Source organism: Pungitius pungitius, chromosome 2 (assembly GCF_949316345.1).
Source record: "Pungitius pungitius chromosome 2, fPunPun2.1, whole genome shotgun sequence".
Taxonomy (NCBI): domain Eukaryota; kingdom Metazoa; phylum Chordata; class Actinopteri; order Perciformes; family Gasterosteidae; genus Pungitius; species Pungitius pungitius.
This window is the reverse complement of record NC_084901.1, coordinates 19,018,573-19,040,496: the sequence shown is the minus strand read 5'-3', so window position 1 is coordinate 19,040,496 and position 21,924 is coordinate 19,018,573. Positions and strand designations below refer to the sequence as shown.

General features: G+C 43.6%; 1 protein-coding gene across 4 annotated transcripts; it reads right to left on the bottom strand.

Moving 5' to 3' along the window:
* Nucleotides 1-1,487: 1,487 nt before the first annotated feature.
* Nucleotides 1,488-21,750, bottom strand: arhgef6 (Rac/Cdc42 guanine nucleotide exchange factor (GEF) 6). Of its 4 annotated transcripts, none has more exons than XM_037459733.2 (22): nucleotides 21,364-21,750; nucleotides 20,248-20,331; nucleotides 18,482-18,566; nucleotides 16,110-16,225; nucleotides 15,777-15,981; nucleotides 15,508-15,560; nucleotides 15,234-15,328; nucleotides 15,012-15,107; nucleotides 14,219-14,341; nucleotides 12,411-12,549; nucleotides 12,067-12,126; nucleotides 9,605-9,751; nucleotides 8,076-8,162; nucleotides 7,880-7,961; nucleotides 7,051-7,166; nucleotides 6,714-6,893; nucleotides 5,879-5,899; nucleotides 3,722-3,818; nucleotides 3,515-3,613; nucleotides 3,315-3,414; nucleotides 3,038-3,092; nucleotides 1,488-2,405 (listed from the first exon to the last, which is right to left on the bottom strand). In XM_037459733.2, exons 1-22 carry the CDS (start codon nucleotides 21,526-21,528, stop codon nucleotides 2,283-2,285), a joined length of 2,328 nt encoding a protein of 775 aa, XP_037315630.2. In that variant the 5' UTR covers nucleotides 21,529-21,750; the 3' UTR covers nucleotides 1,488-2,282. The 4 variants fall into 4 exon arrangements, with proteins under 4 accessions (XP_037315630.2, XP_037315632.2, XP_037315631.2 ...); XM_037459735.2 differs by lacking the exon at nucleotides 21,364-21,750 and adding an exon at nucleotides 21,121-21,191; XM_037459734.2 differs by lacking the exon at nucleotides 5,879-5,899.
* Nucleotides 21,751-21,924: the final 174 nt, after the last annotated feature.

Below are 21,924 nucleotides of genomic sequence, written 5' to 3'. Positions count from 1 at the left end.
TGTGTGAGAAATATTTCACATCTTAAAATGACTGTCAGAACAAATTATATTAAACTTTTAATAAAAGAATGGCCATACCAAAACACAAAGTACAGTGTCTCGAAACAATGGAGGAAGAAAAAAAAAAGAAAAAAAAAGCATTAGAATACCTTGCATAGAACAACCTGCAATAAACAATACACACAGTGGTCTGGAGGGAAACAATGTAAAACAGGAGCTCACCCTCCCACCAGTAAGTGCTCGCTGAGGATATTTGGAGCTGAAAACTAAAGTATGTGGTACGTAAAGAAAACATTTTAGTACACAGGGAACAGCTTAATAATGTTAATCTCAACCGGGAACCCGTTATGAGGCAGAGACACTTGCACAGGAAGCAGAGCTTCTGTAACGCGGAGGCACTTTTGGCCACCAGCGGTGCCTGACGTTAGGAATACCAGTTCAAAAGAGCCTCATTTTCCTCAGAGAGTATCTGCGTTGCAGAAGTACCGGTGCTGCCTTTTTAGTCCACACGAATGCAAAAAACACCACTTCCCAACAGTTGAGTGAGCGCAACTTAAAACACTATTTTGGATGTGTGATGAAAACTGGGACCTGGGCAGTGATCTTTAAACAATCGTCAATACAGAGAGATGTGATCAAATGAAGGAAAACAGAAAATGATGCCTAGCCTTAACCACATGGTCCGGCCCTTTTTGGTTAATCAAAAAATTGGGTTAAATCTTATCTTAGTATTGCAATTTCTCCAAATGAGGCCTTCCATGCAAAGACTAACTGAGAGGTCCGTCAGTCAAGCAGTCGCTTATTGCATTTCAACAACTTCCACAGCGGCTCTGCAGGAGCAGCAAACGGTGTTTTACGAGGTCAAACATCCGACCTCTTGTACCGCAGTGGGTCTGTGTAAAGAAGCTGCATCTTAAATAGCATGCAAAGCCCCGTTGTTGTTTTTTCAGACCCGATATATACACCAATCAAACCCAATCTTGTTGAAATAGTACAACAAACCATCTGTGGCACTTTCAATATCAAACATGCATTTAGTCTTAAACCCTTCGGGAGGCACTTGAACATTTGAGCACAACTCTAAACCCACAAATTAATCTCTTGGTTTACTTTCTGTGTCGATGCGCTCTGCAGGACCCTGTTAGGAAGCCACAGAGGCTGCAAAACAACTTTTTGAAATCTCAAGTCAGACTCATTAAAGTCATTTTTTCTCCTGTGCAATGATAAATGTCTTTTTTTCCCCCTTGGACAAAACAAGGATGTGTTTTTTTTTCTGAATTTACACAGTAAGATAGTAATACAATTCCAGAAAGATGTAAAGGCAGCACAACCATACCTATACGGCTATCTCCACAATTTAATTCTTGGGTGAACAATAAATAATGAATATTCTTTTAAAATTCAAAATACAGAAAAGCTACGTAATTAATAGGCTAAAATCATACTCAAAATATATTTCAGTCAGGAATAGTGGGGGCATCTTTGTCATTATATATGTAAATGATAGTTAAGTCTTTTTTGTATTTTATCATGACTTGGTAGCTTTGTACTATATATATATACTTATAAATATATCTGAATATCTTGATTATCACATTTCTGATGCAGAATTTATCCTGTAGAAACACTGTACAATCATGCAGTTTTTAATAAACAGTCGAGGGCTTCTGGAAACAAATGAATGCAACAGGATGAGCCAACGTATTTGAATTGCCTACGCCTACAAAAGGTTGTGGAAACCTGTTATGTGAAAGTCTAGAATGATACAAAAATGAAAATCGCACCCTTGTGACCAAAAAAAAAAAAAAAATGTCAACAAAATCCCTCCCCTTGGTAACAGGAGTGTAAGCAAGAAAACACCCATTGATTGGACTTGATGGCTTCGTGCTCCTTTTCTATTTCCACTGAAGCGAAAGACCTCCCGTTGGTCTCGCGGTGCCGTTTGCACCAGAGGCCGCCGGTTCCAAGCGTCCCACTTCAGCAGTCTGGGTTCAGCTGAGCTGCTTTGTGGAGAAGCATCTTCTTTGCTCTCATCTAGTGAGGCGGGATCAGCAAGACGGATGAGACGCGCTCCGGAAAAAAAAAATGTCAGAATCAAGCTGCAGCGCTTGAAACGGAAGAGAGTTCCACTCTGCCGCGTGTGATTGAAATATGGAGACGCTACGTTAGACGGACACACACACACACACACACACACACACACACACACACACCTGACCCTCCATAAGCACATAAATGTACCCACACACACACACACGATGAGGCCGGCAGTGTGGGCGTGCTCAGTGGCCGCTGTCGTCCCAAGCTAAATCATTCTTCTGCTTGGCCAGTTTTCGAACCACTCTCTCCAGGTCTTTGCGAGACTTCTGCTCCTCCTCCAGAAACTGCTTCATCCACTTATTCTCCTGCGAAACATGCAGACAATGGCCGTCTTTGACAGGTTGTCTTTAGCCCTTCTGCTACTGTAAACTAACATCATTCAAACTTGACCAACTAAAACAGAACACAGCAATTTGGTCTGAGTGAACTTGAATTTAATGAGCTAGACGTGAATAATAGATAAATGGTCATTAAATGCTGCCTTCTGTGGCAAAGGAGCATGTTTCTTTGCAAAAAGTCTAGAGACTGAATGATGAACTATATCTGTATCTCAAGCAATGTTGATACAATTGGCTTTTGTCATGTACTAGTTTCCCTTAAAAAAAGAGAAATACGGTCACTATTTAGCCAGACACATTTTGATGGAATGAGGCGTGTACTTTCAAGATTATAACAGAAATATATTTGCCTACATTATCATCGGATTTGAATTAAAATCCAAAAGCAGTTGGGCTTTAATGACCCAAACCTCAACAAATGCACTAGTAACCTGAAGAAGTAACACGCAGAACTATGTTGCTGACACAATAACATACATGTATGAATTTAGGAGAAAATTATGAACAAAATTAGACAACATTCAGATGTCGAATTTCAACCAGGAAAACAATGCGTTGGCCCTAATTGAGTTGATTAGTTAAACAAAAGTCACACGTACCTTCTTCAGTTCATGAACCTCGTCCTTCAGAGCATACACAGCATCAACCAGGCTCCTGGAAGAAATAGAAGAACAAATAAATATTGCTAGAAAATATAGATTTTCTCCCCTTTTAAACATATCATCGTATCATGCACAATCTGGACATCAAGGTCATATTGCCTTTCAACGCAAGGTCATACTGTGCAGCCTGCGTCAGATCAATGCCACATTACTGAATCTAATTATAGGGAAAATAATGACAAAGCTATTTGCACAACAGTAATAATGTGCTTACTTTTCCTCGATAACTGTCTGGCCGTTGCTCTTCATCTCCTCCACAATGATCTTCTCTTCCTCTGGCAGAAGCACCTGAGGGACGCACTCTTTCCGCACCGCTGCAAACGCAAATCAACGAGGCGGCTTGATTCACGACTCTACCGGCACCTTAAAAAAGGCGTGCAATCGAAAACTAAAAGAAAAAAACCCGTCTCTTACATAGACGCACACCTGCGGTGGTCTGATGCAGGCTGGCCCCCGTGCAGTACGCCTCAATCACCCTCAGTATCTGGGCGTCCTCCTCCAGCGCCGCCGTGCCTGTCCAAACCAGAGGGGATGGAAATCATGGAGCGCTACCTTCCTTCAGCTAAGGTGGTGTCAAACAGACAATCTCGCATTTTACTGTTCAGATCAAACACGTCATACTTTTCCTCGTTTGAACTTCGTCATCAGAGGGCTTCCGTTCTTTCTTCCTGCTGCCTGGCAGGAACTTCTTTATGGGCCGCGGGCTCTTGCTGGAGTCCTGGAGGAGTCCGGCATAAAAGGTCAGTACATCGCTCTCTCTCTCTCTCCCTCTCGCTCTAATACACACAGTGCAAAGCGGACGTTCCAAACCAAACAGAATGCAAGCTCACGGTGGGGGGGGATGCGCATCCCTCGTGAACAAACATTAAAAAAAACACAAGTCCTTCAACAAACAAGGCAGCAAGCGCGCGGCGATGACTGCGACCAACCCAGCCATGTGGTCCATCTGAGCTATTGTGGCTAACGTAGCACCAAAAGTAAAACAAAACGGTTTTATTTTTTCCACATATCAATAATACTACTGTTGCGGAGGGAGAAAATCAAATGGTTGAGCGGGACACACAGTGTTGAAGAGCCATGGGAAAGGACGTCGACATGTTAATTACATGATGTTCTACATTTCTTCTAACCACAATGGTGCCGTTTCATGAATGACACACTTTATTTTCTTTTTTTCAGGTTGAGTTGATGGTTTGAAAAAAAAAAAAACAAGCACTATGTCTGTTTCCTCTCCTGCGCACATTCAAAGCTGAGTTGTGACGAGGAGGAGATTTGAGTGGCGAACCGTGGCACACAAGCGTCATGTTCTCATGACACATGTTCACATGCTGTTCGTTGGAATTGAGAGGCTTCGTCAGAAACCCTATAGGAAAATATAAAGCGCAATTGTCTGTCGTAGTAAATTATGGAGAACTACCATTGACTCCTAAAAGTCCCCCATAAAGGACCAAGAGGAATAATTGACAGCATCACCTATGAAAATGGGGAGTGGGAGTTTCTGGCATAACTTACAAGGTGCGTGGAGACAGGAAAAAATTCTGCAGAAATCAAAAGTCCCACAAGAAGTGAGTTTTGAGTTTTGACCTCGTCAACCTTTGAAGGGGTGTCGGGGATTAGCATGAATGCAGGCGCACAAAAAGCGTTTTCTTCCCTTTTTTGGGTTTGGTCTTCTCATTATATCCAAGATACAGTGAGGTGCAATTCAGTGGAAAATAGCACATTTAAAATAGCGAGCACATTTATATGCATGGAACCTTTTTTTAGTGGGATTCTCCGGGAACATGGACCCATATCCCTACGAGGAGCATACTCAAACATTCGTAAACATTTTGAAAACTAGTTTTGGTTTGGTCAGGCACTGCTACATAGGCCATGAATAAACTATTTTATTGGAATTGACTTTCTTGGTTTCAGGTTGATTTGCTGTCAGCTGATATCTTTCACAAACACCGTAACAAGGAAAATATAAAAGACGGAACGGTCTATATGTCACGAAACTCAACTTGGTGCTGAGCTGATGCTCTTTTTTTGTCATGAATAACTTTCCATCAAACTGTCTTGTAATAATATTCGAGAGGGCTCATTTTAGTCTCTAAATAATGTTTTCTATTATTGTCAAGAGGTGGCGCTAATTGGCAAAGCTTGTTTGTCTGGATAAAACTGGGCCTTTAAAAGATCTCATTTGCTGTTGAAACCATCAACATTGGCCAGACTTCATCCTTTTAAAGTGTAATAGAAACAGGAAGTAATAAACCAGGCCAAATTTGGAAAGTTTACTTTGATTTAAAGAAATGGTCGATTGGGAAAAACATTTAAGACAACAAACACCTTTCAAACTTAGGCCATGGAAATAAAATATTGGAATTCTCCATTAAGTCAGAGTTCCCCTTGAAAAAGAGACACAACAGTATAGTCTGGGTGCTGATTATTCAAATGTGCAGTCAAACTCAGGGCTGAATAATGGCAGAAAAGACTGTGATCACGTCTGTAACTTGCACCCCAGGTAGAAATGAGTAGGCGACTAGAGTTGTGGCATCAGAACAATTAGACTCCCTTAAAGTAACGAGAAAGGAAAAAGACACACGGCCACAGAAAACTGGAAAGAGACAGATGACAACGAGAGAGGAGCGAAGCAAACAGCGCAAGTGCATGGCAGCGCTACCCGGGGGCAAACACGCACGTAGGCAAACTCCATCCAAAACCCATCTCAACCCACACCCCAAACCACGCATCCTCACACACACACACAGATAGAAACACAGTGTGATCTAACCTTACCTTCGTGATATAAGACATCCTCTACAGAAGGCAGGATGGAGAAAGAGAGAAGGGGAAATGTGCATGAAAAAAATACGAGAGTAGGGTGGCAAAGAGAGTTAATGGTGAACATTTGTATCCCCCCCCCCCCTCTGCCATTCACCTGTTATTTGTCATTGCAGAATATAGTTTGATTACTTAAAGTAAAAAAAGATATGTGGAGTTTGGCAGAAAGAAAGTTAGGCATTCAAAGGACTATACATGCATTCTTTGCAAAAAGGGCTAAATAGCTACAAGCTCAAAAGTGGCCAAGAGTCAATGTGTGTAGTTTATTTGATTTTCTAACACTAAATGTTAGAAAATCAAACCATTTTTAGATTAGAGCTTTTCAGAAGTGGCTAGGATTATGTCTCCTGTGCTCAACACATTGCTAGACCGTCCACGCAAACAGAGAGAGACACTGGTACACTCAATGCCAGAGACTTTATCTCATAACCACTCTGTCAGGTTTCATCTATATATATATAATACGTTTAATGACGTGTTAAACACCTTCTACTTACTGCAGTTATATCTAGGCCCACACATTGCAAAGTACTATTTAACATATGTGCGCTTTGGCGAGACCGTGGGTACTAAAAAAAAGGTACAAAAGTACATTAGAGGCAGCTAACAGTCCAATAGATTATGATTGTAGGTCGTCATGGCGATTCTCGGGGTGGTGTTTGGTTGAAAGTCATGGTGTGAATAAAATAAAGAAAAATGGAGGAGGACATCACATTTCTGACCGACAACGCGCTGCGTCGCCGCTTACAAAAGACGCGCGCGTGGCGCTTGCGACTCTGCGACCTCCTACCTCTTTGTATCCCAGCGCCGCGGAGGGTTTGAGGGGAGGCGCGGGCCGCAGACAGCTGAGGGACCACGGCTTGCTGGTCTTCGGCGGCTCCAGGGGGCCCCGGCTGACGGCGCTGAGGCTGCCCAGGTGGGACATGTGAGCGGGGGCGCCGACCATGCTCAGCGGCTTGCCGTCTGCCGTCTGCGCGAGACGATCCAAGGGAAGATGACGAAGAAGGTATGTGGGAATTAAACATGCGACCAAAGATGAGCAATGCTTTTCACACCTCGGGATGCTGAAAGGTTCACTTTTGGTATTGTTTTGACGGTTTACCGTTTGTGTGCGTGTGTGTACTAACCTTTGAGTTGGTTCCTACAGGGCTTCCTCCTTTGCTAAAGGGCTGAAGGTGCTCTAACCATTCTTGTAACTCCTGGGCACTACTGCAGAACACCGTAAAACGATCAACGATGCTTCCTGCAGTACAGAAACGCACTACTTTCAGTAAAAGCCAGACGTTAGTGACAAAAGTAAAGTGTACATACCACGACCACAACGAGAAAAGACAGTTCAGTCAAATGCAGGTGTCTTTTAGAAGTTTGAGTCTAGTTCACATGTCCCCCCCCCCCCCACAACATGGCAACGCACACAATTGAACACAAAATGGACAAACGTATTATATATTGAAAAAAAGGACAAACTTCACACAAAGATGTCGCAAACAAAGAGACAACAGTTATAGACAAGAAAAGCAATACGTTTCTTCAGACTTAACCATGAATTTGATTTGTCTAGGGCTTTTATTGTGAAATGTAAGAACAGAAGGCGGTGTGGGGGGGGGGGGGGGGGGGGGGGGGGGCGCTACTACTGCCTTGGTCCCATTAAATCTAGACCCTCGTGCCTGAGACTTTGGCTTTATTTGTGTTCCGTGTCAAATGCTTCACACGTGAGGGTAGCAGAAGGTTCTTTGGTCCGATCTTTTCTCAACTGGGTGCAGCCGACCAGCATGAACATGACAGGGAGTAGGACTAGTTTACATTTAAAATGTTAGTGGTCCCACAACTGTTTATTGGCCTAATGCCTCCTCTTAGATTTGATTCTTTATTTAGGTTCTAATACACAGTCTAATTGCTGCTTAGTCCTAACTTGAGGAAGATGAGACCTAAATTTCCAAAGCTTCAGATGCAAACCTGTAATGTCCAAGGCATAGTGTCCATTCTCTGTGTCCTCTGCGTGTCGTGTTACTGTAGTGCCTGTCAGTGGCAGTTTACCCTGAATGGGACAAGCAAAGGGAGATGAAAAAAAGATACGATAGACTAGAATGTGCAGAAAAAAAACTTTAACTCAAGACGATGTAGGAGACATAGATTATAACATGCTGCTCACCTGATAAATAAAGCCACTCATCCGGGGACTGGCGGACAGCATGACTAACACATGAGGAAAAAGCATTACATAACGCTCCTCTTTTTCCTGCAAACAAAAACAAAAACAACACAGAAATGGCTCGGTTAGTTTATGCAATCCGTCAAAGGAAGGTGGCTGCAGTTGAGTCTCGGTTATTGTCGCTCATTCTAAACGGGCTGATGGGAAACCATCATTAGTGCTGACGCCAGGCATGATTTAGATGAGCTGTAGGAACTGGTTTGGCAAGGCTGTTGTTTTGGTTTGCTATGTAGATGAAATATAGGAGGGGCTGCAAAGGCGGGTGGTATTGTGGTTGGAAAGAAGTTGGCAGTGATTAAAAAGAAAGAACAAAAAAAAATGAATACAAATATCTTTCTTCCAACCACCAACTCAAAAGGTGACCCTGCACAGAAACCACATGAGAAAGAGATGGTTTTTCAATAAGCCCCTACATGGGCTTCTGCTTTGACACATGAGGGGCTGTTATTACCATAAAAGCGGGGCGTCGTTTTGCAGACACGGTTCATTGGGAATCAGATTATTGCGCGTTAAAAGATTCATTTAGTTTTTAAATAATAACTGGGCTGCCATATATATGTCCGTTGGCTAGAAAAAGATTTTCCCAGTGAAATTATGACAAATGCATATCCAACTACTAGAATATTACATTACATGTCGTTTATCTGACGCTTTTACACGACTTACAATAAGTGCATGCCATAGGGCAGAGGTCACTAACTGGCGGACCGCGGCCCGGAACCAGAAAGTTGAGAAGAAGACGAGTGAGACGGAAAAAGCGAGAGAAAGAGAAAGGTACGGGTGAGAAAAATGAGGAACAAATGGCGCTCTCGAAAAAGAGAAGAATGAACAGCGAAAGTAGAGCATTGAATCCAAAATGGACGGACTGGTTTCTGTTAATACTTCCCACTAGTGTCTCATCTCCTTAGAATCCATTGAAACACCATTATGAGGCGCACTGAGAACGATCCTGATGCATTCAGGCCCAGGTTTAAAATCCTGGCAGGAAAAACTAGAGCCTAATTCTCCCACCTACCAAAAAAGTGTTACGTGACATATTTCCAAAGTTTTTTTTTTTATTTTATTCATTTGATTTGTTAGTTGTGTAGTGATTACATGCAAATGTTGAGACAACTCTCTCCCTCTATTTAATCACACTAAGTAGTCACATTATGATCATTCGGGACCCTTGCTTCTAGAAATTTTCTCTAACATGACCTCTTCTCATTTTAGTTGAATACCCCTGCCAAAGGGGGAACAGGAGAAGTACCCAGTAGAATTCCTTAAATGCTCCTTGATTGACAAGAAATCCAAAGTCCATTAAAGATGGATTAAGAATCTCAAGTTCTTCTCTGTGCATGTGAGAGCAATTGTTGTGCTTTGCAGTACATCCTGCTTCACCTCTCCTTCAATCTCCCTCTGAGGGAATGCAACCCAGGCCATTCTAAATCAACCCGCTGTCTTCCTTCATTCATTCATTCATTTCTCACCTCACTGGACCCATTTTTTACGTGGACCTGGGACATGTAGGCCACGTGACCCAGGCTCTTCATGCTGTCTCCCTCCCAGCCGCGCACCGGCTCCGACAAAATCTGCAGCTCTAGGTTCTTGCGCTTCCGCAGCTCCTGGCACTGCGTCTGGACACAAACGCACATATTTCATGTCATTCAAAAAAGACACAAGATTTGAAAATGATCATATATAGGAGGAGCTCATGGGAGAGAATTGGAAATAACTGATAAAAGCTGATCTGGAAACAGCTTTGGTGAGATCTTTTCTATTAACACAATACCAAATATGTGACACACTCAAACCAAAAGGTGCTTTAGAAACCGAGTAATGAGCAGGGATTTTTGTATGGATAGGGTATCAGAAACTGGAAAAGTTTACTAAAAAAATGACTTTGTGCCTCTTTCATAAGTTCATTGAGTCACCTGCAAAATAGAGTAGCACATTTTCAGGTGCAGGGCAGGGGCTCTCCCCCCTCGAACAGGAGAAATGACATGTCACTTTCCGCTGCACGTTGAAAAAAAAAAAAAAAAAAAAGTTCTCGATTTGGTTAGCAGATGTGTAACTAGCATTTCACAAGCCCCTGCCCGACTAACCACATGAAAACGCAAAGAAAAGTGAAGACCGGCAAATTTCAACAGTTGGTATTGGGTGATGCAGCGAGACACTTCGCCTATGTTTACTGGGAACTCAAGAGTTATACCGAGGAAACGGCGTCTCACACGCTGTGATGTTCACTCGGGTGAGGTGTGGTTACTCGTTTCTAATCCAACTCCTCTTAAAAAGTTAGGTGGCATTTCAGGTCGCACCCACTGCAGGAACGGCACCATCATCAACGCTTCTTTGTTCCTCCAGGGTTACGCTGCGTTACACCGGTGTCAACAATTTGTGTGTTAACCAGGTGACATCGTAAAAAAAACCCTATACAAATACAAACAAGTAACCCCAACAGTAGGCGGATTTCATTTTAGTGATATGGTCAGTTAATTAACATTGCAGAGTAAACAGTGATTTTACTTAAAGCCAGTGTTAATCCAAAAGTCAGATATATCGCGATGGGCTGAAAAAGGGCTGTGAATCTGCTTTTGTGAATCCGCTTTTGTGTAACTGCGGAGAGGAATGCCCGCTTTCTGAAATGACCTCTGAAGTCTGCACTTTCTTATGCATTCTTATGCATGATGGCCATCAGAGCATTTCAAATCGGATGATTTGAAATGCTGAAACGTAAATTCTGAAATGTTTGCACGATGACGCAAAAAAACAAAAACTCAAAACTGCCTGCCTGAGCCGACTTTTGTCCCCTGATCCAGAACAGTGTCTTGAATTTTGTCGGCAAGAATAAATGGACAAAAAAACCCAATACAACCTATTGAACACGGCCCTGTTCTCTACTTTACAAGCTCAATCCCTGGGATGAACAAAGACATATTGGAGGATGGCTCAAGCATTAGGGTTGGGTATCGAGAATCGATTGGAATCGGAACTAGCTTTGCGATTTACCCGGTATCGTTCAAAAGTTTAAAATTCGATTCCTAGTTTCGATTCTCAGTCCGCCGGCGCCGACCGGAAATAGAAACCGCTGAACACCAACGAAGAAGCGTCCACCGGCGTGTTGGCGTAACAGCGCGATCGAACATGTATAGCGTGCGTCGGCGTTTCAAAGTGTGGTTACACTTCTCGAAACAAACCGAAAACTCGGCAAAAAACTCCCGGTTGTTGTGAATTTGTGACGCATCGGACCAGTGCCGGGTGCCGGGTGGCGTGAGCGGAGCGGTCCTCTGTTAAAGTGACCAGTGAGGCTGGCGCTGCAAAGAAAAAAAAAGATTGTACTAGCACTCCCCGCGTCGACCGCCAGCAGCCCCCCGTCAGCGAAAGTGTCCCTGATTTGGGGTTGGGAGAGTTGCGCGCGCCCCCCCCTCCGTGTGCCCCGTGTTTGACGCGCTGCCTCTTCCTCTGATTCCAAGGGTTCGTCCATCAGTGGGAGCAAGGTAACGTTTAAGTACCTGCAGTATCATACACTCACGAGTAAATGTGTTTTTGTGAGGTTTCAAAAATAAAGCTCTCTGGAGGAAAGTGTACCCCTGTTAAAATATATTCATAATTTATAATGTTTATACAATATTCAAGTTCATAGTTTGATATTTATATTGTAGTTGAAAACAGCCCTGTTAGAAATTCATAGTAAAGTTAATAAAAAGTTCATAGAATTAACATTGGAGAAGGTCAGACTATTTCCTTCAGAAAGACCCTTGGTTAGCTAGCTCATTTAAAATATCTTAAACTTAAACTTTTTTGACCCTGTCTCTTAAAAGAATCGGAATCGAGAATCGCTGGGAACCGGAATCGAAACCAGGAATCGAAATCGGAATCGGAATCGCTCAAATTCAAACGATACCCAACCCTATCAAGCATGCAGAGCTCCCTTGGACATTTCCAGACTTACCACTAGGCTCCTAAAGGCTGCTGAAGCCTTTACAATGTCCACATAGTCTGGGTGGGCTTCCTGTGGAAAAACAACAACAACAACAACATCCCGTCAATGAACATAGCGGCCTAACTCTACATGTTAAGACACATACTGTGTATTTACATATATATCAAGAGGTTGAAACAGATGCGGGTTTTAATCATGAGAAACAAAATCAAATCTACAAAATATTAAACTATATACAAACCGGTTAAATAAACACAACAGAATTTCCAATTTCTCTTCCTCTATTGAAGAAATACATTTAATTGCCTCTCATTTCGGTTCATATTTAGACATTAGGTGTTTATTCCCTGTACCTCCACATGTCTCTCCAGCTCCTGCATCAGCGTGGGGTATTTGTCGAGCCTCATGAAGGGCTTGCTGAGACTGGTGGTCAGGGTCAGGATCCCTGGAGAACTGGCCCCTTGACTCTCCATGAACTTGTCGAGTTCCTCACTGTTACACACAAAAAACAACGATTAGTTGAAGGGGATGAACTACTGGTTACAGGGAAGCAACTTATACCGTTACAGGTCGTGTCTCCAAGGACCGTTCAAAAAGATGCAGATTCATGATGTTGACAGAACATTGAAAAAAAAAACATATGTATTCATTTCAATGTAAGGTTTTGAATTTTCACTAGATATATCTGTGAGTTACAGTATGTTACACACAGTAGAAATGAGATTTATATATTTTTCACACTGAAAAATTGTCTAGTCAAAAGACATAAAAAGATTGATATGCTATACTGCAAAAGAGTAAATTATTAACATCATGCTGTGTGGGTTGAAAATACATTATATGCACCCAAAAGAGGGGGGGGGGGTGGATATTTCCATAGGCACACCCACTCAACACAATGAACTACCCAAATACGGAGTAAAAATCCTTTAAAAAAGAAACCCTATATAGATTACAGATTTGCTGCATCCTCAAAAGTTCTTCAGATTTCTATACAGTGAATCCATTAAATAAGAAAGATTTAGATTTAGTATTCATTACTGTTCATATTTATTGATCATGGCTGTAAGGAACACAAAAACAAAACCACTCGGCCGATCACACCGGTTGTTGCATGCGAGGACGGACCACAGACGACTACTAGCATTAAAATGAAAGCACGAATTAGGTCATGTTTTTTTGCACCCTTTCTCATGTCATACTCTGTTCACTGCAATTCGGAAAATGTGCTTTGAACACCACCATTCACGTGTTGCTACCAGCCAACACTTCAATCCCACGGTGTTCTGTAGCAACACATCGAGTAAATGTCAATGTCACGCAAATAAAAACGGCTCCTGCAACCGGAATGCAAATGTGCTTACTGTGAAAGAGCGCCTTGCATGCCCAATCAACATAACCACAATGAAAATGTATCCTGTCAACAGTTTACTTCCTGTGTGCAACTCAACTCGCTCTGCAGCTCACTGTGTAGAATCTCACGAGCCACTTCTACGCGACCACATTCCTGCTTAACTTTGTTTTGCTATTTCCCAGCGAGTCTGATCCATGGAAAACGGTTTAATAGCGCTGAGAACGATGCACTTTACAAAGTAGCCGGGTTGAAAGAACACTTCAGCACTCGGAGTAACTGCTCAGACTGAGTGGAGTCACCTGATCATTTACACATGGGAAGCCTGACACCTGGTGGTCGGAAGTTACAACTATGTCTCCTCTTGTTAAATATGTAGGAGGCCATTTATGTTGCCGATGTTAATGGTGTCCAACCTTTCTCGCCAGTGACACCTCTACGCATTACAGGCTGAATGTCTGAGTTCTGAACAAACCAAAGAGTGATCGTTCCTTCTCAGATGGTTGCATTTGAAAACACTTCAGGGGCGGGAGGAGGTAAAAGAAGACTTTGGTTTATACCATAGGGAGAAAGATATAGTTTCTCTTTTGGAAAAACATTTACCACTACACAGTTGTTACCTTCATGAGCATGGTGAGTCTACCACCATGTGTCACATTTAAGTCAATCAAGATCAGCCCAGTGGGAATAACCTAACACAGCTCGTATGTGCATTTGCAATAGTCATGCACATTCTCTAAATATCTTCATGATTAGGACTCAGACTTGTCTTTGTTGGGGGGAGGGGGGGGAGGGGGTGGTATGACTGACCTGTGGTCCGTGAGGATACAAACAGCTGAAGGATGGCTGGAACAGTAAGCCATGTACAGATTCTTGATCTGACACATGAGGTTTAAATAGCAGCCCGCCACTCGCTGCTGGCCTTCTGGGACTCTGCAGAGACCGAAGGAAAAAGGTTGGGGAAAGACAAAGGAGAAATATGGAGATAGCAGAAGGATTTGCAGCAATGACATACATTTTTTTTAAACTGAAAAGCTTCCATTATTTAGGGCGAACGTGACATTCAAAAGATTTACACTAAACTATAGTATGATAAGATTTCTTAAACTGAATTTGATGGCGCTTGCTAAGCATTGAGCTAAAATATATTCCCAGAATACGTCACACAGCTACCGGCCATTTCCCAAAGCATTGCATAATTAGCATTGCTAAATGTATGAACCTATTTTTATTCATCTTTCTTTTCTTTTTTCCCCAGAAGCCTTCGAGAGTTTTCCAACCAGTGCATGGATGCAGCAAATCAATGATTGCAAACAGCAACAGTATAAATATTGGGCTGCATGTGGACTATGATGGATTACCTATTCCAAATGTAATCTTTGCAGGGTGGTTCCTGAGCCATGATGATATAAATGAGAGAAAATGTCTGGGAGGGAGGAGGCGATTCCAAAAATGTAATCATGTACGATATGCTTTGCAAAACACTTGCATTGTATAGTACGTGTGCAGTGCAGCAACCTACTACAAAACATGAATGAATACCTGAATCATCACCTAAAAGCGTTTGGTTATGTACAAAAAAAACATGTCCAGCGTGACTTACTTGGTACAGTCCTCCAAAGCCACACACAGTCCCTGCTGGAAGGTGAGTATCTCCTCCAGGTTTCCACCGAGGGCGACGCTGTCTGCACTGCTCAGCCTGAACACACACACACACACACACACACACAGTGAATCAGTCAATTCAAGACTCATTTATCAAACATATGTGTTATATAGAATAACACATTGTCGTGCATTTTGCAGGTGTTTTCGTTGCTCTTACTTGTCGCTGGCTTGCAGGGGTCGTAGATAACTATTGAGCACTGCCTGCAATTCTTTGACAAACTCCCGCTCATGTTCCAGGATGTCGTGCACCACCTGCAAAAGCATCACATGGAGTTGTTTCAGGTAAAACTAGTGATCTCTAGATCACTCTACCTTCAATTTGATGAATTCCTGCTTTACCCATTATTAACATCCAAATAAAAGCTCATTTTTGTTGTGTGTAAGTGAAGTTACACAATGAGCATTGATGTTTTTACATAAATGTGACTCACCACACTGTAGTAGTTTTTGGTCAGCTGAGTGCCTTTAGGAGACGTTGGCTTCTCTGTAGGGGAGAGAAGTCAAAAGGTCTGAGATCCCGTTTGAATGTCATCATTTTAACTTTTTAAACAGTTACGTAAATTGTCATTATTAGCGTAACAATTCTAAAAAGCTCACAAGGAGTTTGACCAATACTGCCCAAATATCGCACAAAATGTTTACACAATAAACTCCCTTTGAAACGTAAAGCAGCGGCGTACTCAGGACCCCTAAAACTCACCGCAGGGTTTGATCTCCCGGACGTAGTTGCTGGGGAACCAGCCCGTCTTGCCGCCGATTGCCCCCTCCCACCATCCGCCGTCCTCCTGCCGCATCACATGGATCAAGTCGCCTTTGTTGAATGACAGCTCGTCCTCGTTGTTTTGCTTGAAGTTGAAGCGAGCCTTCACCAGCAGCTGCCCGCCTCCACCGTTCTCTGACATCTCCTGTCACAGGAGAGGGGAGGAAAAAAAACAAAAAAAAACATGCATCAGCAGAAAACCTCTCTGCCATTGCACACGGGGTGGACAACGAGTGAGGAGAGAAAAACCGAAAATACAAAAAGCTTCCGTACCGATTTGGATCGTCTACGCAGAGAGCCTTTGGATTTGGCGGAGGAGAGCGTGTGAGAAGATGTCGACTGGCGAGGAGAGTGAGCGGCAGGCTGGGAACATCTCTCAGGAGCACATTCTATGTATGCACACACATACACACACACACACACACACACACACACACACACACACACACACACACACACACACACACAGAGGAAATATGAAAATACTTTAGTTCCATTACGAGGACGGCTGAACGCGTGGCTCTCTGGCCTATCACCATCGTCATCAACACGGTTGATGAATGGGAACATACTTTGGGTTTTGACATCCTGATGATATGGTCCATTGCTCTGCACAGCCGCGGGGTAGAAAACACACGCGCTACACATTTACAGCGCCTGATCGAGTCGTCCGATTTAACCAAATATGGCACACGGCTACATGAGAAGATAAAGCAGCCTTTAGAGAAATGCAAGGTTTTAGATTATAATACAAAGTGTGTCTTGGTGGTCGCTCATGCTGTCCGCATGTTGGTTCAGGAGGTAAATTCAGAATTTCCTCAAAACCTGTCCCTCACCTTAAGTGTAGTGAAAAATAATCTATATTTCTGTCACTGGTTTGCATTCCCCTCATGTCATCACTGGGCCTCTGCAGCGGAGTTAGTGATTTATGGTCAGCAGCAGCCATTCGTCCCGCAGCGGAAGTGCAGTCCTTGAGGTGCACTGACACAGCCATCAATTTTCTCCCCAGTACTCACGGGGAAAGTGACACACGCCGACAAGCAGGAGCACATTCACGGAAGGGACGACCCAATCGAATGCAAGCCGGGTCCGCTGTCTAATCTTTGTGCAAATCCCAGAAGAAAAAATAATGATAAACAGTCCTCCATTAGCTTTGATAACATCTTATTCAGACCGAATATGAATTCTTCCACGCACACTCATTTTCCAGGCAGTAAAAGGTGCCGTGGTAACACGTTGTGTACTCCCAATTCATCAGCAGATGTAACGCATGGACAGAGCTGGAGATGCCCCCACTGTGGTCCATATGCTGAGAGGTAAGGGAGGGATTACTGATGCGATAAAAAGCGATACTGAGGGCAGAAGGGACGGAGCACATGCACTGCAGGTTGGGCTCCCGTCGGATCCTGCATGCGACTCCCGACACCCGCCGAGAAGCATAACAAGCCCTTCTGTCAGCTCCGCTGCGCGGATATGCTCTGTTCAAAAGCATTTGGCTGAAGCAAACACTACTCTAACGGAGGGCCCGTAGGTTTGATTGTATCGGCCTACAAGCGGAGCGAGAGGACTGATGGAGGCTTCTGGTCCACGTCTCACATAGCGGCACCCGTCCTCCCCCCTCATCGTGCATTAACAAAGTCACAGCGAGCGTAACATATCAACAAAGGACGATAACATCAGCTGTCAGCTGTTGAAACATTAACCGATAAATTGGGTCAAAGCATATGGGAGAGAGGATTAGCTTGATCTGTTGTGCGTCATTGTAAATTAAATATCTGAGTTAGGTCAATTAAACTAGAAGACATCCCCCCCCTTCAAAATGTTGCGACATTTATAGACTAATAAATGAAACAAATGTGAATATAATCTACATTCAGACAGTATCACGTTACACTGTTGACAAACAGCAATGTCACAAACACATGCTCTCAAATAGCCTGAAAGATTAGGGTTATTGATGAGGCACCCGGAGGTGGCAGATTGATCCAGAAACGCTGACTAAATAATTCCAATGCTGCTGTGAGCTGGAAACAAGAGGCTGGTGTGACCTCTCCGGTGCCCCCACACAAGGACTTTAGAAGCTAGGCTAGGTAGCCGAGGGGGGTGCTGCACTGTGCAAACCATATGCTCCTAAAAAGTGTGTGTTGCGCTTGTGTGTGTCTGTGATGTACTACACAATGTCCTTTGCACCATCCAAATGTGAAAACGAACGGACCGATGAGGATATGGATGCACACGAGTAACTATGGAGCTCAGCGTGACACAAACACACACTGCCATGCCAGCTGCCCACGAGTAACACACACACAATCATGAATGGCTGCATGGAAGAAGTCTGTGAAACCCTCACAGCACATACATGTGGAAACAATAACCCACCTGTTAATATGTGGATACATGCACTGTTGTTAATTGGGATATTTGCAACAAGCGACCAGGGAAGGGAGCGTAATATACTTTTGATGATGTACCAAACCGTTGACTGGTACATTATTTTCACACATCAATATAGCGTAACTTTACAACAATTGCTATTAGTCACTTCTATTTGTATGCTTCCCTTTCAAAGAGGACACATTTTTATGAAATAAATCCCTCAATGTGTGTGGGGAGGGAGAGTGGAGGGAAGACTACAAAACTCTTACCCTGTGTGGCAAAGTTGACAGCCATCAATGTGGTCAGGACCTTGCCAAAGTTTTCGCCAGTGTATAGCCACTCTGGTTCAAACCCCTGGATGGAAAAGGAACAGAGAAGATTGCATCAGATGAAAAAGAAGAAAAAAAAAGCTTCGTACCATACAAGCCAGAATCCATCAGATGCGGAAGAAGAGAAAGTCCAAATTAGAAGCGATAGCACAGCTCTGAGCCGCGGGGCTCACTAAGTGGACACAGAGACAGCAGAAACAATAGAGGGCTACACACACATGTTCAAACACACGTGGATTTGAATAAGCTTCTAATGAGACCCAGATAAAAAGTGACATGTGACGTATATTTTGTGACTTAGTGCCTTGTAATAAAACGCACAGCGCCAGTCTCATTTGCAATTTGGTGTGCACTTGCGCGCGCGCACACACACAATGATGCTCGCACAGACACACAAACAGTCGGCCAGCTCACTCGGCGTCGTACAGCTATCTTCTTTCCTGGAGCGGATACGGTTTCCTATTTTAAATAAAACATCTTAAATATAGAGGTTGCGTGGTGCGGCCTTGGCAATGGGTTATGTAGAACTTCATCTCGAGTAAAAGCAAACGTGACCATTACAGTCAGCCTTGGGGTCACCATGACAACCTGGGTTTACTCATCACTTCAACAAAAAAGCTCAAGCATAACATTATGCTCAATGATTTTTAGAAAATATTGGGGGAAAACTAATTTGCATTGACAATACAAAATGGAGCATGTAGGTCTTGCATCACAATATGGATCAGTCACAACCGTTGCCAGTATTGACATCTCCACCATTATCAGCAGCAGTAGTTTCAACGGAATACCGTAGCGGTCTGTAAACTCTAAACAAATAAATAATCGCATGCAGTTCATAATGCTGCAAAAATAGTCTGGGGCCTTCGGCGGTAATTTGGCGCTTCCTCTTTCTGCATCTCCAGGCAGAAGTGAAAGCACTATGACTGCTCTCTTTGAGCAGTCACAGGACAAGCAGCCTCCATTTGCTATGGCTGATTCAAAAATTTAAATTAAAAAAAGAGGGGAAAAGTTCTCAAACCACGATCCCATCGCTGACCAAAGGACGGGTAGAGCTTGCTGGGGCACCACAGACGTCCCCTGACATAAATGGGACAAAATTGGATAGAGGTAAAAGAAGAAAAAAAAAAAAACCTACTGGCGGGCCACTGAAAGTTTAATTATGGGCTGTGGCAGTGTTTGTGGATAAAAGCAAAGGGAACCTCCCCGACATAACAAGCCAGCTGGGCAGGACTACAGAACCACTCTCGCAGTGAGCCAAGCTCGTTGACTCAGTTAGCTGTTTAAAGAAACCTACTGATGTGACTCAAGACCAGAGAGGATTATTTATAAAGCTGAAATTACTGTCCAGTGTGGAAAGAAAAAAAACAAAAACAGCCTGGGACAGAGACAGGGAAAACTCCCAACATCTGGGAATGGTTTGAACATCGTTTTAGCAACAAAGCCCTGCACTGTAGGCGCAGAGGATTTAAATAAAATAAAAGCAATATCATTGCAGGAAGAAAAGCACATCAAAAAGGTGGTAAACACTGTCTTGATAAGTTGCGGCCATTAGAAGCCAACTGGGCAGAGCAGGAGTGAGCAGATCACAACACAAGCCTGATAAAGGCCACACTGAACCGCAGTGGGCTCAGGGGGGTCAAGTAAAGAAATGATGATGAATGAGAGGGAGGGAGAGCAGCTCATGAAGAATAAAAACTACTTACCTCCACTTTCAAAGAAGAGCATCCTTTTAAAAACTCCTTGATATTGGTAATGCAGTCGGCTTCAGCTCTCGGGTCCTGGCAGTACTGAACACACACACACACACACACACGCGCACGCAATGAATATATAGTCACAAACCACGCATTACACACGCACGTATCCGACGGCTACGTCGCTGTCATTTCAGTCGCACGGAAAAAGTAAATAACTGGAGTCTCTCTACGTCTCCTTCGCGCATATGCATAACCATTAACCACGCAGAGTCGTCAAGGTAACAGGATTCAAGCATCCGCTTTGCTTTTTAAAACCTTCAAAATAAAGGTTTTTTCAACCGATCGTGTTGGGGGCTCGGACTGCGAAATGTGGAGGTTCACTGCTGGCATGTAAACTACGGAGAGCATGGCCCGTCAAACAGAGACCCGCGATAGGAAGGGCAGTTTACCAAATAAAAAGAGAATACACTACTTCCGGTTTTATTCTATTTCAGACGTCTTGAAGCTTCTTTTTTTCCCCAAAGGGGGAGGTTTCCACAGTAAGAGCCGCCAAGGAGGAAGTGACGAACCGTCTTCGCAACTGTTATTTGTCGTTATCAACTTTGTCATCTCAATGAGCAAAAGCATGTCGTTACGGGGAGAGTAACACGCCCCAAAAAAACAAAACAAAAAGTTGGCTAGAAACGGTGTCGAGATTAACCCCCCCCGTCCGCTCGACTTCTCCAACGTGGTCCCCCCCCCCCCCGCCCCAATGTCTCACGCGCTCTTCCGACCAACTATGTCCCGTTTTGGTGGGTGTTCACACAGAGTCGCTCGCGGCAAGAATGCGGAACATTGCGCTCGCTTCACAGGAAGGCACACCTAAAAAAAACTACTCACAACGGGTTTGTTTTACTTCGATACGCAGTGCTCCTTGCCGAGCGTGTCGGTTAAAACTTTACGACAGTGTACAGTGAGCTGCAAAAAAAAAAACCTAAAGGCCTACACGGGGGGGGGGGAGAAGTTCTTCACGGTATCGTTTCCATCAAACCCCTCCCTTCCCTCTCGTCAGAGAGCCGTCGACCATTTGGCATTTGTTTGACTTTTTTAAAAAAAGAAGTGACCCAAAGCCCAGCGCCTCACCTTGGGAGTGAAGCCAGGTATGAGCCGTTCCGCGAGCTTGCACAAGACGACCCCATCCTTCAGCGAGGTTTTCAGAAACTCCTCCGGATCCGCTACGTTCTTTTTGGGCGAGCTGAGCACTCCGAGCGATATCAACCACGTCACCGTCTGCTCCTCTGGATTCATAGCTCCACACGACGAGCATCGCCTAAGCGCGCATCGCTCAAACCAACAACACAAAAACAACAACTGGCGGCCTGTTCCGTTTTAATGTGCAACTCACATCCGCACTTCTGCTAGAAGTAAAAAAAAAAAAAGAGGCGGTGGGGGGAAGGACGAGGCTGTTTCTACACGTAAAACTGATGATCACCCCTACTGGCAAATCGGCACCTCCACAATAAGACGGGAGACGGGTTTTTCCTCTGCAGAGACGCACGTGTTTGCAGAGGACACTTCCTCTAATATTTATGTTACATAACGGATAGTCTGCCCACACACGTTAGTGTTGAAACGAGTCTCCTATATATATATATATACGTGTATATGCCATATTAAAATCTAGTTCAAAATATTGATCATGAG

Excerpts from the sequence above, each read along its gene's own strand:
- arhgef6 (XM_037459733.2), bottom strand. The coding sequence starts at position 21,528 with ATGAATCCAGAGGAGCAGACGGTGACGTGGTTGATATCGCTCGGAGTG. Across the intron at positions 9,752-12,066 it reads CAGCCTTTAGGAGCCTAGTG|ACGCAGTGCCAGGAGCTGCG; the intron begins GTAAGTCTGGAA and ends GTTTGTGTCCAG. Across the intron at positions 7,167-7,879 it reads CTATGCCTTGGACATTACAG|GAAGCATCGTTGATCGTTTT; the intron begins GTTTGCATCTGA and ends TCTGTACTGCAG.